At 40.2% G+C, this 19,774-nt stretch overlaps 1 protein-coding gene across 2 annotated transcripts; it reads right to left on the bottom strand.

Moving 5' to 3' along the window:
* Positions 1–467: 467 nt before the first annotated feature.
* LOC146391445 (uncharacterized) lies at positions 468–19,388 on the bottom strand. 2 transcript variants are annotated; one of them, XM_084924412.1, is made up of 11 exons: positions 19,241–19,388; positions 7,203–8,653; positions 5,630–5,877; positions 4,417–4,625; positions 4,069–4,229; positions 3,750–3,853; positions 3,577–3,637; positions 2,501–2,589; positions 1,768–1,893; positions 1,380–1,480; positions 468–1,239 (listed from the first exon to the last, which is right to left on the bottom strand). In XM_084924412.1, exons 2-11 carry the CDS (start codon positions 8,623–8,625, stop codon positions 711–713), a joined length of 3,051 nt encoding a protein of 1,016 aa, XP_084780538.1. In that variant the 5' UTR covers positions 8,626–8,653; positions 19,241–19,388; the 3' UTR covers positions 468–710. The 2 variants fall into 2 exon arrangements, with proteins under 2 accessions (XP_084780538.1, XP_084780539.1); XM_084924413.1 differs by lacking the exon at positions 19,241–19,388 and adding an exon at positions 9,574–10,091.
* Positions 19,389–19,774: the final 386 nt, after the last annotated feature.

Genomic DNA, 19,774 nt, shown 5'->3' on the forward strand with positions numbered 1-19,774 from the left:
ATGGTCTCTCAAGGTCAATATTAGCCCATTATGGTGTTATATCAAACCCTTTCAAGGTGCTCTGTGTGTGTGTGTTTGTGTGTCTGTGGTTGTGTTCACTAACGTCTACCTTTGCAGTCCCTGCTTGAATTTTAAACCTTAAAGTCGAAGGTATTTTTGAAATAAGGGGAGAGTCACTGTGGCTCAAGGAGACGTGATGAATTACCTGACAATACTCTAAATAAATTATTTTCTGGTCTCGGTTTTGGATAATGTCAGAAAGAAAAATAACACTAATGTGGTCATCTCATGCACACAGCCTCACACACCTGCTGCCTGCCTTTTATGTGGAGCAGTCAATCAGAAGAAAGGTGGTCTCGAGAGAGGCACAAAGGAGCTTAACAACTGATCGTACCAATATAAGACAAACCGTTGTAGAATAAAAGAATAAAAATTTACACCTAAAAAAAAGGTTTCATTTATTCCATTTAAACAAATACAGAATGATTAAAAAACAATCCTCAATTTAAACATTTATTCAAACATCAAATGCTTATCAAACAATTAAATATGTAACACCTTTAAGTACAGGATTTACAGCAAAAATGTATCTTTTGATAATGTTTCATAAAAGTACTTAAGTTTGAATAAAACACGAGTTTGAACTTAAACACAAAGTTTGAATACGTTTCAGACTTTAGTGGTGGTAATGCTTGTGGGATAGTTGACCACTACTGCCAGTTAGTTGTCTGTTTCCCCCCCACTGTCTCAGCTCCAACATCCTCCTTACCCCCTGTGTTGCAGTAGAAGGCACTTTGGTCTGGAGGATGTCCGAAGGAGCCCCATGACTGATGGAAGGGTAAGACAGTGGTGGGCTCTCTTTGATTTGAGTCACTGCCATCAATACTGGCGATCCCATGAGAGTCTGGAGGAGCAATGCTGCTATAAGATACAACCGTGCTGGGATCTAGGACGTTAGCGTTGCTGGGAACGCCGGGGTTGTTATTGGTCACAGAATTGTGGACGCTGTCTACAATACTGTTGCTGCTCGTTCCGGCAAAATCAGAGGAGGTAAATGCTGGAGCCGGAGCTTGGGCTGGGAGCAGATTACTAGCTGGGGTGGGCATGAGGTTGGTGGGACGACTGAGGGCCAGACGCTGGGTGAGGAGCTGGTGCTGCAGCCGCCTGTCGGTCCAGTCCTCCTGAGGCTGGCGATGGATCTTCATGTGAGCGTTACGGGACTTGATTTTGTAGAACATTCTGGAGCAAACAAGGAGGGGAGGGAACGACGGAATTTAAAAGAATGCTTGACAATGAAAACCATCTGTTTGTTTGCCCTGATGCCAAACACAGAAAAAATTTTGTTGCAAGCTTCCTTTCTTATGACTGGTGCTACTTACTTGCCACACAACTTGCAGGGGAAGAAGCTAGCCAATGGGGTCACAGGAACAGCCCCCTCCAGAGCAAACTGTTTGTCCACTGGCTGACAGATGGGCGTCACCTAAAGTAACAGGAGCACTTAAGAGTTATCATTCTCTGACTTGTGAGCTCCATTCATGTGACGCATTTAATGTTAGACAACACGAATAGTCCAAATACCCTGTATCCTATTAGCTTCTAATCTATAATATCATGAGAACAGACAAACCACCACAGGAACTAACAACAGGGAGAAAGAAAGCCGGACATGGGGCATTCAAATGCAAAAGAAATAAACAGAACATGTTGACAAAAGGGGGGAAAAAATGCAATTTTAAGTTCCTTGTGGCTTCTTTTAGTGTTTCTTACACTTTTCTGCTGATCCAGCTCTACATCTCGTCGCTCGTCCTCCTCCTTCTGTTTCTTCTGCTTGTCCTGCAGCCTTTTGCTCAGGTAGTAAAACTCGACACATTGACACACTGTCTTAGTCCTCACCTGAAACACACACACACATACCAATCTCGATTTATTGCCACATAACATATATCTTACACCGTGACACAGGAATATAAAATCAGTCTATGCTTCTGCTGTAAATATGGCTAAAAAGACCCTATGAACTGACATGTGTCAGGAAGAAAAAATCACCTGACACATTCAGATATTTCTTCCAGACTTTTCGTGTGCAAACTGCTGCTCTTGTGAATCGAGTTGCAACATGTACTTGACTCGCTGATGGCTCAGGCGGTGAAGCCACTGCCTTTTGTGTATGAACAGCAAGGTTAGTAATTTGATCCTTGAAGTGCCAAAATACCCTTTGGGGAAGACGATGCAGTCCAGTAATATGCATGGTGAAACACCAAAAACTGAACAGGTATAGGCAAGAAGAAGAAGAAAATTGCATCTGAGGAAAATACTGTTTCACCCTGAAGTAACCAGCAGAATACTTGTGGTGCTGATGTTCTGTTTTTCATTCTATGCGCTGATTTGACCCACAAATAATTATTTTTATCTCAGTAAACTGCTGGCTGATTATGTGACCGTGATTATGGTGCCGTGTGTCATCGTGTTGCACAAACAACAACCGTTTGTTGTGTTTTACCATTTTCTGTATGAGTGAAAAGTCTTTTCCATAAGTCCCGAGAGCGTCACCGAAGAGAGTCTTTTCAGTATCTGTCCAAAGATCACAGCCTACACACAACAAAAGAGTGGGAAGGGACAAAAGGTGCATGAGAAATCAAAGGAAATACTACAGGGTCACAGTAACATATTAAGCAATGCTACCACATGTAGTAACTTGACAGTGAAAGACAAATAGATGAACAGTAAGTCTGCAGTCTGTCTCTGTGAACAGTACTGCCTGCATTTAGAGGAACACATGGGTACTACCATGCAAAACAATGTCCATTCTGTACTTTACATGGTTCTTAGTGGATTTAAAAGCACCAGGCAAGGAGGAGGGGCTGTGGTATGTGATTGAGGTAGATAGAGAGAAGTCTGAGCTGCTACAATGCCTTCATTGTACGCACAGTGAGAATTGTTCCGCCTTTGCTGTCTCACATTCTCTAGTGTTTCAGAGAAACACAAGAGGTAAATGCCTACGATAGCTAGTTTTGCTTCACCGCTTTTTGCCGTTACCTTGTTATTTAGATAGTTAGTTAGAAAAACTGTATCCCATCTGAACACAGACCCATGTCCAGATCATGTGACTTCTTTTAATCTTCTGATATAGATGGCTATAGACACATCAACCCCTCCAATCAAACCCCTACAAGTAATACCACTATTGGACTTTGCTGTTGCAAAGACAATTTTTGTTTTCCTCAGAGGCAAGCATTCACCAACAAGAACATTTTTTATATGCATAACAGCAAAACAATAATATTAATAATAATAATAGTAATTATCATCATCGTCATCATCAAGTAAAAAGTTGGGTTGGAGTAGTGGTGGGCAGAATAAAAAGTCATGCAACATGTCCATAGTTTTATGCCAGCATGATACTAACATATCATTTTCATAAAACAAAAAACTATTGTTTTTAATGTTACAAGTAGGTATGCTTAGTCCATGTAAATGGTATTCTTTTTCTGAGAAACGACTGTTTTCTGGGTAACTAGACACTGTCAATCCAAAGAGTCATCTAAGCAGGTGAGTTAAACTGAGGTCAAAGGTTACCAGAGTAGTGGTAGTCTCCTGCTGGTGACGGCTGTGAGAACAACAGCATCTCCAGTGTTGCCTGCATAGGAGGGAGTGGCGGAAGATGGAGAGAACAAAAAATGAGGGATGCAACATTGCCAAGAAAGAAAGAAAAAAGAAAAGGATAAAGAAAAGGAAGAAAGACTTCCTACCATTGTGTCTCCCTGGCAAGAGTGCAGACAGTGCAGAGCCAGCTCTGAGTTACTGCCTCCCCCTGGTAGGCAGCTGGAACTGCACATGGACAGCAGCTTCTCCACTGAGCATAAACACAGATAAACCCAGTAAATTTTAATCAGTTCAGTACCAGTTCATTTTAGAGACACTTTATTATTTTGCTCACTTATATCCACTTGTTTTGAGTTCAGCCCTGACATTTTAGCTTCCCTAAAATGTTGAAAGTCCTTGAATTCAACAAAATTTAAAAGTGCAGTCACTGTCCTGAGCTGGACTGTATTTTTGTGTGCTGCTTACCTTGACCTGGTAAGTCACCAGTTTCTTCTTTCTTGTCCAATGGTTTCCAGAGTAACTGTTCCTTAAGGGACTCTTCGTCTGGTGACCGCAGCCCTGACTGTTTGCCATCGGCTAAGCATGGAGGAAGATTAGCCTGGAAATCTGGACCCACATTGACAAATCTGGAAGCAGGGGAACAAAAAGAGAAACTTTAAAGTACCTAAATATATATCCGTTGATGTGTTAATGCTTTCTCAGTAACAAAACATCTGTAGCTCTGATTCTCTATAACTATTATCCTAGCCAGCAGTACAGTAACAACTGTTGTATTGCTGCCACTACTCTTCTGATATTTAGCACTTTACTTACGGAAACACGCTGCACTCCTCTTCGCCCTCTTCTCCACACGCTGTTCCTTCCTCTCTGTGATGGAGACCTGAAATGGAGGAGAAGAGCCCAGTTCCTCTGCGGGCAGGATTGAGGAGCGGATAAGGGGTGTAAGAAACCCTCTTCAGTCCTCTGCAGGAGCGAAGCAGGCTGGGGAAAGGCTTTCCGGTGTAGACTGGCTTGTCTTGTTGCTTTGAGAACAAAAGGAAAAAAATGAGACTGATATCCTTGATGATCTAAGGCACGATAATCTAACATTTTGGGGCGAGACTTTAGAAACATCTGCACAGTGGTCTAAGTGTAAGAGCTGACGGGATCAGAGATACTTCTGTGCTACAAATACAGAGAAAAGGCCAACATCACGCATGCTGAATGATCATGTGTGTTCTCATGTACGCCGAGACAAATATGAAGGGTGCCTGAGCAACAGCCTACTCTAACTTAAAGCGAACAACAGGCCTATCACCATTTCCATGTCTGTCTCATTTACACAGTTTATCTACTCAACATGTCTAAAAATAAAAACCCAGACTAAAGCTGTGGTTTTAGAAGCAGTAATGCAGTTGGAGCTAACGTAATTTCTTGACAAAGAAGCATTTAGGCATCCGCCCACTTTGACTGCGACGCCTCTCCAGCTGTAGCGAGTCTCGCCTGCCTCCTCGCTAACTGATCTCCTGAGTTTGGGCCATGGAAGAGGAACGGTGAGAAAATGTGTCAATTAAAACACAGCAGCATGCTACGGCTTATATTTTTTATTACATATGTTTTCTTTTAGTTTCACATCTTCAATGAGACATGAAGTTTGCGTCTGTACTACTTCTGTAATGGATAGGTAATTTTGTGCCTCAATACTCTAACATAGAGAACAATAACAAGGCTCAAAATTGATCTTGTAAAATTTTGCATGCAAAGATGTTCTCAAGTATGATTTAGCAACATATATAAAATTATATATTCTAATGTAGGTTATCCATCATCTGAGGTTTTATTTTTTATGCAATCCTACAACCTGAGAACCTGATTAGTCTTAATGCAGACCAAAGCTGGACCTCACAGTCCTGGATATGTGAAGACAAAGCTGATATTGCTTTTGTTGTCTGAAACCCAGCAAACTGAACGAAACAATTTCCCTGAGTATCAATGCATATGTTTAAAACGTCTCTAATTATTTCACGTGGTGGTAAGTGTGCTATACCTGCAGATTTGACTGGTTTAGACTGGCGGGTCCATTCCTTACTTTCTGGGTGAGAACATGAGGAGACGTCTTTTCTGATGTCTCGTGATGTTCCCCAGACGGATGATGGGGATGAGAGGGAAGATGGAAAGGGGAATTGGGGGATGGACCACTGGAGGAGCATAGGGCTCTGGACTGGTGAAGGGATAAACGATGGGAAGAGGGCGTAAGCAGGGTTGATTCAGGAGACTGAAGAATGTCGTGTGCGGCTAGAAAAACATAATCGGGAGGAAGAAATTAGTAAAGGGAGTGCAGTGAGTGTGCACGCAAATAATGAGGCTGCCAGGGCTTTATTATTTACTGATTTGTCTGACTGTCTAATTCCAAGGCAAGCAGACACAGACAAACAAAATCATCAAAAAGTCATTAATATCTGTGCACCAACAAAAGCGAGAAAAAAGTGAGAAAGTAACACTAAAGTCTCTCTGTTACGTAGAAAAACAACGATCAAGTTTCAAGAAAAACCCGCATTTAAACTCTGCTCATTTTTGACGAGCTTGTTTTCAAATGTATGTATGAAATGCATCTATTACGAATGGTTCTGGTTGTGAAAATGTGAAAAGTGAAACCCTGATTTGCATAAGGGAAATGGGAAACTTAACACGCACACCTACAAAAACCCACATGTCCCGTAAATTTACATGTGGGCATTAACCTGTGGTTTTTGATAAGTGGGGAAAATAAAGGTAATTAAAGGGGACACAACATGGGAAGAAGGTAAAAAAAAAATAAATCGCTGTTTACTTAGACTCAGGCAATTTTTCCTTTGTGTTTCTAAAAATACACCACCTTCCACAACACAAGTCTGAACATAATATGAAGCCAGATTAAAAGTTGGTTTGTTCATTTCATTGTCATATTAGACTCAAACGTATTGACTAAGGGGATTTTGTTTTTATCGATTAGTAAATCAGTACTACAGTAAAACTGTCAGCAGCCTGCCAGTTCTTGGGAAAAGGATGCTTTATAAAACAGGCTGTGAATGTGTACAGTTTATTTTAAATAGAAACCTTACAGACTTGAATACAAGTGGAAAATTAATTTAAAGTAAATTCTCCTAAAAATTCAGTCAGTTCTACTGAAAAATGTAATTTAAGAAAGTTTCTTTTAAATATATGTGCTGTAAAATGTCATATTAGTGTAAAACTAGTATTTAAAGACAAAGCTAAGAGCAGTTTTTTTCCTAAAACTGTATGTTTATATATGCAAATTAGACACTATCTCATTTAATATGCATTAATTTGCATAAATATCTAAAAGCACAAATGTTAAAAAAATGAATAACTAAATGTGTATTTGATATTTTATTTTAGTCTGAAAGTTAAAGAAGTGAAATAAAACAAAATCTTAAAAATTGACCTCTACAGGGGAAAAAACCTGATTCTTTTTTCTCAAACAGTCGAATAAACTATAATAAAAATCCCCCTCTTACCCTGCGGATGGTCTTTATCCTTCAAGCTTGAAATGTATTCTTCTGGATTCTTACTTCATTCTTTCATTTAAAAAAAAAAAAAAAAAAAAAGCTATACGATACCTGTCATGTTGCCATAGTCGTCACCATGGGAGGCTCTTACGTTGCATTCAATGTTCCCGGGGTCACCAGATGACTGTGGAAAGCTGTGCGACAGCAGTGGAAGCTTCCATATCATCCCAGAGGAGTGGACAGAAGGTGCGGATGAGATGCGGGAGGCAAAAAACTGGAGCATACCAAGTGATTCTCCCTGAGAGACTGAATGTCCGGTGCCCCCGTATCCACTGGGCGAGTCCATTTTGGAGGGCGAGTGGGGTGGAGGCGGTAAAGGTGTGGGAGGAGGGCTAAGAACAGAAGGCATGAAGTGAGAGGACGTGGGAGGAGAGGGGAAAGATGGAAGAGAGGAGGGGTGAGCAGGGGAAGAAGAAGAAGAGGAAGAGGGAGGCAGATAGGAGTCTGAGTCAAAAGCACAGCTTTGCCTTGACTTGACCAGTCCTGGGGTTTCGCCTCTCCCTACTCCAAATTCCCAGATTTGTCCAGAGGGATCTCCACCGGGTATCACAGGAAATCTTCTCTTTCGCTGGGAGAGAAAGGCCTCAGAGAAGGAATCCAGTTTCTGAGTGTATGTCCTGCTGTTGATGCCGATAAGCGATCTCTGCGGGAGGGCCCCTGAGGCCAGCGCGTGGTTGACCGCTGATGCTCTCCACCTCGCCTCTCCCTGACTTGAGGGAGAGACATTAAGCCAATGTCCCTCAGCCTCTGCTGGCTGAAACTGAACCTCACCTGAGCCACAATTGGGCCCATAATTGTCGTCTCTCCCTAAATAATTGTCACTTGTTCTTGCGTCCATCATACAATAATCTACACTGCTGTCATTAAAGCTGACAGTACCAGTTCTGTTGCAAGACGCAGTTTGTTTAGGAAAGTGGCTAACGTTACCCTCCCTGTTGTAAACCACAGTGTCACTTTTAGGCTCACTCTTTACGTGAGCATAATTATTATAGGGTGCTCTGACTCTACGCCTCGCTCCTTCCTCACTCGGACAGTTTATCGTGTAAAAAACATCATTTGTGTTACTGTAACAATCACCTTTCCCATCTGTGGTGCTTTCACAACTATCCTTATCCTCCCAAGCTTCCTTTTTGCCATACCAAGAGTCGTCAAAATGGCTGCCTAAGGCACCGTCTCCATCAAGGTGGCCAAAACTAGCATCTCCATCCAAACTGCTGGCACTCGTGCTTAGGAACACTCTGTCCCCCCCAGTACTCGTCTTCCTCGTCACAGAGGAGGCGTTTGATGTCAGGAACGAAGCAGTGGATTCTTCCCCTCTACACTCGTACTGCTCCAGAGGATCCTGGCCAGGCTGAGATGACAGATATCCCGCTTCAGAGCCTTGACAGTTGGCAAAGGTGAGAGAAAACGATGGACGATGGCGGTGGTGGTTGAGGTTGGAGAAAGACTGGGTGGACGATGAACGATCCTCCATAATGGGCCTCTGGATTTTGCTAGAGTGCCTGAAGGTAACAAAAACAGCTTAAGTATGAAAACATAAATTTGATAAACAAGTATCCAATTAGCCGTCTGTGCAAAGTAGATGACTTGTGTGGTGATAACTAACCTATAGGAAAGATCAGTTATGCCATGTATTGTTATGCTTTCTATCTTTGCTGACATCAAAATCTGAGCTAGCTAAAAACCACATGTGTTCTTGTTACAATCAAAACAACCAAGCAAGCAGCACTAACATAGCTGGGTCATTCAAACAGGCCTACAGACTCACACATGCATCAACTTAGTAACCACAACATCAAGCTAGCAACATGTTATTTAACTTTATTTTTAAATGGCCTGATGATTTCTTACTCTACTGTTTCTAAAACAAAGCATCGTGAATCAGCCAACGGTAGTCTCACGCCGTGACACAAACTGCTGCAGTTCTTAACTATTAGAGACGTCTTTTAAATGTCCATTTTCATTTTTCTAATCATTCACATTCCTGTTGAGCATTTACACTAACACAGTTTTGCACCTTATTTAATCAGATCATCAATAAGATAGTAAATGTCCGGAACATAGTCTAAAGAAAAATGCACGAACGCTGCACGAAAACCAGAGAAGTGACTGAAGAGAAAGGCATTTTCCTACCAGTCGGTGCTTTGTTGAAAAGAAAAATTAATACGCTCCTTCAGTTTCATGACAGTCACTTTTCTTTCTGATACTGTGATTGACATTATACTGTTCAAGTACAGATATTTACATTGCATTAAATCTTTAAGTCTTCATTGGTTTTTCTTCTTTCTTTCTTGAAACCACACTCTGCTCTAAATAGGACACTGAGTGAGTCAGACAGAGAAAGAACCAAGTAAGATGAGATGAAGCGACAAATACACTGTATACGTATTGAGGTTTTTTTTCGTTTTTTTTCTTTTTTTACCAGTCTTTGCCGCTTAATTTCCTTTTCACAGAAGTTTGTCTTCTGTTGTTCATTTTTTCGGATTCTTATTGTTCTTCTTACTGCTGTCATCATTCGTTCTGCCTCTCCACCGTCTCGACTGCTCGTCTAATTATTTCCCCTTTCAGATTTTCGACCTCTCACACAGTCCTTCCTACTACCTCTCTCTCTCTCTCCCCTTACTGTGCATCCTTTGACAGTACACACATACATTAACGCATGCACGCACACACTGTCTGTCGCACTTGAAGCAAAATGGACAGCTCTTATAGTCTTTTTCACAGCGATACACTCATTTACCGACTTACTTACTCACTGAAAACAGATGTACACACACGCACTCGCGCACACACTCTGCCTTTCACACTCACACACACTTGCAGGTGTCAAAGAGGACCAGCGGGGTAGTGATGTTGCCTCGCTGCCTTTTCGTCGTCGTGGTAACCACATCCTGAGGAAACAAACGCTGACGGATCTCCCTCCTTTCAGCTATCTTTATCTCTCTGCCCCCCTCCTCCATCTCTCTGTGTCTCTTTCCGCCTCTTCGCCTGGCCTTATCTCTTTGTTTCTCTTTTCTCACTGAGCGCCCAACTTTGTTGTCTCTCATGCCGTCTTTCTTCTTTCGCCTCCTTTTTTTTAATCTCTGCCTCTTCTTTTCTTTCTGTCCCTTCATTTGTTTTCAGCTTTTTAGTTTATGCTGGGGGTTTTTTTGAGGGGGGAGGTGTGTTCAAAAGCAGTTCGTCACAGACTCTGGAGTAATAACAGTTTTTAATGTTATATACATATAGCTATAGGTTTGCTACATGGGCTGTATTTCTACGGCTCAGTAACCAACTCTGACCATGTAACAAGTGCTAAAAGTACTTGTGTGTTTCTTTCCGGTACACATGGTGTGGTTCAGTATATATGGATGTACATGCATTGTCTAGCTACAGCACACTTTATGTGTGTGTGTGTGTGTGTGTGTGCGTGTGATATAGAAGCAGTGCGTGTGCAGAGGCGGTAGCATACATGTTTACCAGATCAAGATTCTCCGGCTGAGTCAGCTGACAGGAAGTGAGAAAGAATGAAACAGGAAGGAAGACGGCGACAAACGATGAGGTTCAGGGAACCCTCTAAACACTGCAGCCCCACCCACTTACCCACCCACTCACCAGCCACACACACACACACACACACAAACACACACACACACACACACACACACACACATAGTATGTACCTTTAACTGCTAATCTGTCATTTTCTGCCTTTGTTATGTCATGTAGTCACCTTAAAACACCAACTCACGACCTCAGACACAACCACCGGCAGGTCCACAATTCTGTGAGCTGCAACGTTTGCCACAAAGACGCACACACACACGGTCATATTAACACACACGAGACCATGAGGGACTCGAGTCCTTAAATATATTACAGTGAATTTAAAATGAGCCTTCTGCGTCACCGCCAAGGATCTAAATATACTATGTGGCTAACTGACTGGCAGTGCTAAGGTATAAAATACTTTGTGGTTGGTATAAAAAACATAAGGATTGGAAGTATGAGCAGTTAAAAACAACAAGACAAAAAAGTAGTGAACTAAGGATTTGTAAGTGATCCAGGTGAAGCGAATCTGACATGTATATATGGAATATATTTACACATGTAGTATAAGTATATAAGATCTGAACAGTGTATACAGTCAGCAGTCATATATATATAAAATTATATACAGCTCATATAACCTGTGCCAATGTGCTCTCTTACTTTAAATATCTGTGTAAACATTAAACTCATGCATATTTTTCAGGTGCATGAGTTTCTTTCTACATATTAAATCAACAAAAACGAAGTTGAACAAACTGAGCATTATCAAAGTATCCTAGACAGTTAAATTGGGATGCCTGTTTGATTAATGGCCACACTAGCCGGGACATTTACTGTCCAACTGCTCACATTTGGAAATATTTCAAGTCCAGTCCTTAGAGAGGTGGGTGACTTTGTAATAAATGAAGAATTGTTATAAGTATTGAATGATCCAATAATCCAGCAACAATCAAAATCAGTATCTGAGTGTGTAGGTGGTCATGTTAATGCTGAGGTCACTTGTACAGTGCGATTACACACTGGAAACCTCAGTATTAACATGCATAATAGATAATGCAGTAACTACTCAACTGTCTGACAGATCAACCTCAACATTAGCATATATGTTAAATGCCCATATTTTATTTCTATAAATTACAAGGTGTTCTTTCAAAGCTTCGTGGTGGCCAGAGTGAAACATTTCATCAGATTTTAAACACTCGATTTTAAATACGACACACGCTGTCTGTTTCTGTAACAGTGCAGAGAGATTGCTGTCCCTATTTTTTTTATCTTTTATCTTTTTGAATGTTTGTCTTTGACGCCTTTCAAATACCAAAAGACCAAATGCAGTACAGTGAACTGGTAACTGGCACGGAGAGTCTTCTCCTCCAGAGTTTACTAAACTTATGCTGTTTCTTAAGTTGTAAAGATGAATTTGAATCACCACAGTGGGTTTCTGAGGTTCTTTATCTCTAACCTAACATTACTACTTTGATGATCATGCCAACATAAAATTATAGTTGTATGGAATCATGTATTTCAATATTAAAAAGGGCAGTAAACTAAAAGCTTTATTATTACTGTTATTATTACAATTTAAAATTGTTCTTCACCTCACTAACGTATTATGTTCAGGGCTTAAAAAACTCAACTGCTCTAAAGACCCTTTAATTACAGAGATTTTTTATGTTGTGTCTGAATCTGATGCAAACGAGTGTTTGCATAAATAAATTCACCTTGAGAAAACAGCCGAATTTAAAAAAAAAAGTGTGAATGAAAGAATGTGAAAGGATAAAAGGGGAGTGCGGAGGAGGATGTACGGGGGACGTTTCTCTAGTTTTCTCTTGAATTCACCCTGAAAACCTGCGGGAGCAGAGGAGGGGGAAAGAGTCGAGCACTTCTGGACTTTTTTTTTTCTCGTGTTTTCTCTCCGAGTCGTATCTCTGTCTGTCTTCCGTCACTTATAAAAAAAAAAAAGAGCGATGACTAGCGGGAAGAGAGGAACGTAATGGATTAGAGAACTTGAAACAAACACGAAGCAGACAATTTCACTAAAAAAATGCCGTTTGAACAGCGCCTCTCACTAACCTTGTCGATCTTCTGTGCTACTACGACAAAATCTAACATCGCCTAAAAAGTCATACAGTGTATATAATGAAACTGCTACCAAACTGCTCAGCATACAACTAGCAGGTGAGACAGATTGTTTTTCGAAACAGGAACGCGTTCCTTTATTAAAGTATATAATAAGATGCGCAGAGAGCGTCTCGGAATAACCAGAAGATATTTTCTCTACAGAAAGTGTAAGTCGAGAGCTTCCCTTTCATTAACAATTTAGAAACACACCGCATCTACAACAATGTCAAACCGTACATTAGACTTTTATAACAAAAAGCTGAAGTGTTGACAGAAAGTTGTTATTTTTAAAGTATTAGTTGCACACTTAAGAACCAGCGCAGTGACGCTCTAGCTTTTGGGTCCTAACCATTGATTTATATGTGCAACTATGTTTATTCTCACAATACGAATGCAGAAACACCAGACGTCTACAGCTTTGGTTGAAATGTAAAGCGAGTGGAAGGAAAGTTCTAAAACCACTACACTGAAAACTGATGTATTTCATGCAAAAACCTCTAAGGCTGGAAATATGGCATATTTTCCTCTTCGTGCGTTAGTCATTCCCCAAACTAGGGGAAAAAAAAGAAGCTTATTACTTAAAAACAAGATCACAGGGCAGAAGAGAAAATGTTCAGAGACCCCGCTGCGTGCAAATGTACTCGAGGTGCTACAGACCTCTTTCATGTAAAATTTGTGATTCTTCGTCTTCTTCACAAGTTAACGACTTAAAAGAAAGCGCAAAAGGCTTTAGCCTAGTATAAAAGTGACAAGTTATTTTCATTTAAAAACGTTTAAATTAAAATATTTTGTATTAATGGAGAGCTATAATAAGCTAACACTGTTGAGAAATCTCCCATTAGAATGTTTCGACCTTTCAGAAGCTGCAGAAGTCATGAAACCTGTTTGAATATGATGAAAGATTTTTCAAAACATCGACTTTTCTGCTGCATGATGTTTTATGTACATAGGTGCAGACAGACGACAACGTTACGGTCATGCTCGCTGAAGGCCGAGCTGGTGAATAGATATTTAAATGTGGAGCTTTAATATGATCCAAATAATATAATCATTTAAAGTCTTATCCCCACGTATGGATATTGGATAAAATCTCCAATAAGAAGCCATTTAGTAACACAAGCTGCAACTTCTGTTAACACCTTGGCTTTCTGGGCCAGTAATCAGTGGTATTTACTGCTTTTGCTACACAAGTCCTCAGTATTCTCGAGTTGAACTACATCCAGCTTCAGCAAGGAGCTCAGCTGCATACCTGTAAAGTTTAGTAACTTCATTTTGCACTGTATATCGTTGACAAAATATCAATATCAAGATGCACAGACACCTGCGAAAGTACTCACAAGCGGCTTTGTGGTAGTTCCTGTTACAGACGATGTCTCCGGGACTACATGACACACACACAGAGTCACCGGGTAAAAAAATGAGACCAGCTACACTATCATAGCTAGTAACAATCATGACTCAAACCTATTTAGCACACAGCTGCAAAGCTCTCTGTTTTAAATTACATCCATTTGCATGAAGGTCACAGGGGTCAACTGATGCTGTAGCAGAAGAATCGACGTAATGCAGAACATACAAGAATTAATCCCCTTAACTTCTAACTTAAGTAGTGAAAGCAAACGGTTTCACAGTCGCAGACAGTGTTTCTTGACAGGCTTGGATTAACTGTGGATTGCATGTCTCATCATAGCCATCTTACATCATCAAATAACCTGCTTACCTATCACAGTCAATCAAAATAATAAAGTCTGAATACAGTTGTGCAAGGAAGCGACCTGTTTCACAAGCCTTGTTATTCCTGCTAAGTACATGGCATTTAAAATCAAATACTTAAAGTGAAATAAGGAATCTTTAGTTTTGTTCTTGGATATTCGAGTCTCACGCTGCTGGTTTCACAAGCCTAACCGTGATAACTCCACAGCTGTGTGGGAAATTTCATTAAAAGTCAAAGATCTTTGATCGATGAAGCCTCTACAGCTCCAACAAGATTTGGGTCAGAGAGATCGACGCGTCATCAGCCAATGGATGCTCCGTAGGTAAGTATTCAATTTCTAACCTCTCTTAATGTTGTCGCCCTTTAACATGAACTTGTCAGCCGGTTTGTAAGCTTTCAGGTGCAGTAGAGACCGATTTGTTACAGCTATAGGTAGGCAGGCCAAAAAGCATAAATTCAAATGTGGACCAAATCAAAATTTGCAATAGGCCAGATCTAGACCGGAAGCCATAGTCTTCACATATGCGCATTTAAAAAATTGTTGTTGTTTTTTTAATTAAATTTTTTTATTTTTATATGTACAGCTTTACAAATGTACTGTCAATTTTATAAAAGCTGGAATCTGTGGATAGTTGATTCTCGGGAAAATCTGGAAAACCAGTAACGCTGAAGTCGCACAACAACCGCCGAAAAGGTGAAGGTCAAGTAGGGACACTGTCCAAATTATTATTATTTTTTTCTTCTTTCTTCTCAAATGTACCCCCCAGCCGAACATTGCCGTTGACCGTGCAGACTGCAGGACACGGGACGACCCATCAACAGCTGTAAATTCACCAGAGCTATTCTCAAATCGGAGCCATTAGATACCGCACGGGTTTTGCAGCTGAATGTCCGATCGTTCAACGCAGGCGGAACATTTTGCAATTCTCTAGAAAAGTTTGTGTGTGAAAACGGCTTCAGTTTCCTAATCGCAGGTAATAGCGAGAGCTGAAACACTAAACCAAAAAGAAAGACAAAACTGACACTTTTACATCGGCTAACCGAACTCGTACATTACCAGTGACTCAACATTAATCTTACTGAACCCCCACAAAGAAAATTGCAACTTTACCAAATCTGATGCGACTGAAATATATACCTTGGAGAAATGGGTGTAGGTTGCATTTTAATATCCAGTATAGCCCAGTTCCTATAAACTACCCTTCAGGATAGGCTGTCACAGAGCTCTGAAGATATCAAACTCATAATGGGCTTTGATTTGCAGTTCTAGAAATGCTTAATAAAATGTCCTTAATTTACCCGTGCTAAATATACTATTATTATTAAGATAACCTAGTATAACTAAGCTTTCATTAAAGAAAGTGGTACTATGTAACAATATTAAAATATTATTTTTAAACAATCAGAATAAAACAAATTACACTGACATTATCATCAGTTTTCTATGTAATATATTACACTATAACCTAGTGGACAAAGAATTTTAAAACTTTTCTGTGACACAGTTAAGAGGAAACAAATTACAGCTCATAAGGATTTTTAAAAGGTGTTAAGAGTATCATGTCATCCACTACTTAAAAAGGTGCCCTTATGTACTAAAGGATATGAGTGCAACCACACAGTACCTCCGATGAGAAGAACTGTTGATGATTATCAGCTAGGCCACTGGAAACTGGTCACAAGCAGTGGTTAGGCAGTAACTGGTGCATTCATATTAGATAGCATCAACTATGAGAGAGTAAAAGCACCTTGTGCTTGCATCTACCTATGTTCTCTCTGCTGCTAATTGTATTGATGTGTTTCTTTGTTCTTAAATGATGAATTTATTTGCTTGTTATCCTCATTGTGCACCTCTTTAGCATTCATAACACCTGTTTTACGCTACACAGTGACTTTGATGTCTGTATGAATACAATAACACCCAAGAAACAGCAGCAGAGCAAAAAACACAGCTCTAAATGAGAGAGAAATATTTGGGCGCCCAGAATCTTTCACGTCTTATTCTTTTGTTTTTTTACGAAATTAATGCAAAAATTGAGAATTTTTCACGACAAATTGTAAGAAAATATTGAAGGTGAAAACAAGTCTCTCCAAATGGGCCACATTCGCATTATTTTCTAGTATAAAACAAAATAATGAATTGTAGTATTCGCCACCTTTATCGTAATTCCTGCAGCAGGTTTGCAGCTAAAGAAGAATGAATCTGGTAGCTGGACTGATACATACGTATTGTGTTTTCACCCATATAAATTCACATATCACATTAATCTGTGCCTTTAAGCGCTTTTTAACTATGAGTACTCGCAATCAAGTTTAGGGTTCTGTATCTTGCAAATTTCAGGGTTTGAACTGGAGAAGTCAGCGATTGACCCACAAAGCTTCTGATCAGCAGATGACCCAGCCCACCCTGAGTCACAGCAATTTACAAATACGTTACTTTGAACAAAGGACCAATCAGGATATGGAAATGTGAAAATGGGTGATGATTATCAGACTCCGTAAAGTCAACTGTTAGGGTGAAGTGCAAATCTTCCATAGGCCAAGTTATCCTGCGAGGCAGACTGTAAGAGAGGCCACCGCAACAACTGAGAGGGAGATACAGGTTTCCATGGTTGAGAAGGGAGACACTGTACTTACAAAAACTGCCTTCCGGATGCTTCACCTGCCACAGCTTTATGGCAAAGTGAAAACCGCTGTCGAAAAAAACATCACATGGCAGGTAAGAACACGTGTGGGAAATAAAGTGAAAGAAAATTCAGTCACTGAACCAAATTTGGGCTTTTTGGTTGTTCAACTAAAATCTACGGCAGACGCACTAAAAACACGCAACACGCTCCTACCCGGAGTTGTGCAGCAGCAGCGTGGTGCTTCAGGAAGGTGACTCTGCAGCAAGTATTGGAAAGCGTTTGATACTTGAAGGGGAAATCGACAAAGCAAAAAAACCCTACGCTCCCTGATTTAAAAAGTCAGTGTCAAGAGTAAGTGGAGGGCAGAGGCCAAGACTGAGCATATCTAAAATGTGCTGCAAGATTGAATGTCAGTGTTCACTCGCAGGCCCGACATGAGCTCTTTTTGCAAAGCCGACTGGGGTAAGAATGCATCAAAATGCTTAAAGTTGACAGAGTACGATAAGACTTTAAAGTCTGCGACTTTATTGCATTTAAACGCGGCGGCGGTGTATTCTTGCGCAATAATTTCGTCTTGTCTTTTACTTCACTCGGTAGCGTTGAATACCTACCGTGGCCTGAACTTATATGAACAAATGATAGAATTTTTCTGGAAATCCTCCTTGCCTTTTACACCTTATGTCTGTGGGTGAAAGTAGCATGTACTGCAGCTTCTTTGGCTTCCTCATTTCACCTCCTCTTCTAGAAAGAGTGTAAAAGGCCAGAGTAATGTTAATTAAGTCGTTTAAAGATAATAACGTTACTTAATTGTGGTTTCTCAACTACGGGTTTTAAAGCCGAGCATTTAAAAAAGTTCTGTATATATGTTTTTTAATCATTGCCACAGGCGCTGAAGCCTTACTTCCTAACTTTAAAAAAAACAACACAAGAGGCAGTTGTTGCCCCCGTTCTGTCTGCAGATGTCAAAGAAGGTCACAAAAGCGGAGGAAGACAAAAATAGCAACAACAAGGAAAACTCTTCATCTAAAGTTTGGTCCACCTCATTTAAATCAACTGGGAAACGATTAACATCGCCAAAATATTCTTAAAACAGAAAAGTACAGAATCCAAAACTTCCAACACCTCGATGTTAACGGCTTCAACAAATATCGTCGAAACATTAAAAGCTGACTAAGAGCCGTTTCACACCGTTACCCCACAATGCCACATTCAATAAATACTTCATAATACACGCAGCTGTTTGTCTGGCTAATACCTACACTACAACAACTTTATATGTAACTGGTCAGCGGTAAGCAGAGGCCCAGATTTCATCTTAACAATGTTCACAATGAACAAAGTCAAGCTTGTGGTTTTAAGCCTCTCTCTATAAGAGCACGTTTGGTGTAAACACCAATATGTTGTGGCTAACAACACTGAAATGCTACAAGTAATGTTGAGACTTAGCAGTGTGCAGTTTGTCACTTGAAAAATATAAAAAGAAAAAAAATAAAAGAAGAAAAGAATTTTCTAGTTACTTTTTCAGCTGCTCAAAACATTTAATGCACGCAGAACCTACCAGACAGACTTTCAGGAGATTAAGTGGAAGCATAAAAGTGATGCTTTTATTAAAACAGTCCAAGTAATGCGAAAGGAGGAGACGCGCCTGCATATTTAGGTCATTACTCAAAGTTTAAGAGCTGTACAAACATATTATGAATCACTATAATACTGACTTGCAGCTTTTATAATGTATAAAATGCATATTCCTGTGAATATATATCCTATTCTTCATGGATAAATGTTGTATGTTTGAATTTAGACTGAATTAGATTAGACATAATCTACAAATATCTAATCGTTTAAAAAAAAGAAGAAAAAAAGTCCAACTTGAATTTAAATTTTGCTGAATTTAAATTAACTGGTAAATGATGATAGCTAAGACTGGACAGGACAGCTGTGTTTCATTTCTGTGTGAGTATGCTAACTGTGCTAATGCTGGGACCCAGGGTTTTACCGTTAAATCTTCTCTAAATGTATTCTGAAAAACAGTCCTGCCCCACAATGCTTTGTTTAAAGAAACAAAAACACTGAAATTAGAACAAAAACCGTCTTTTTACCTGTTAAGTTGTCATCACGAGGAGAGCTGTCCCAGTGGCAGTGAAATGCATGTGTGTATGGTCTGCTGGTAGGTAGACATGTGTGTGAGAAAAGGGGTGGAGAGTGACACGGTGAGCGAGACAGACGTAGTTTCACCAAAGATGATCGGCCTGTCGCTCTTTCAGTCTTTGATCAACCTTGTCATAACGCCACTGTGTGTGTATGTGTGCATGCATTTCTGTGTGTGTGTGTATTACGAGCTGTGTCATAGTGATGCTGGAAAGAAAAGAAAAAACACCCCGGTGTGTGGCTTTAACCTCACACACACACACATACATATACATGCATACATATGCACACTTTCAGTTTGAGTGGGTGTTTTTTCTCCTCTCTCATCCCTCATTTTTTCTTATGGTCTTCTTTTGGTCTGTTTGTTTTTAAAGGGCCACACACCCAAACACACACACACACACACACACCCTAAAACACAAGCAGGACCCCAGAGAAACCCAAATGCACTGAATAATCAGCTTTTAAATACTGCAGTCTGGTAG

The sequence above is a fragment of the Perissodus microlepis genome, chromosome 3 (genome assembly GCF_051167445.1).
Source record: "Perissodus microlepis isolate ML-2025 ecotype Zambia chromosome 3, ASM5116744v1, whole genome shotgun sequence".
In the NCBI taxonomy this organism is placed as follows: Eukaryota; Metazoa; Chordata; class Actinopteri; order Cichliformes; family Cichlidae; genus Perissodus; species Perissodus microlepis.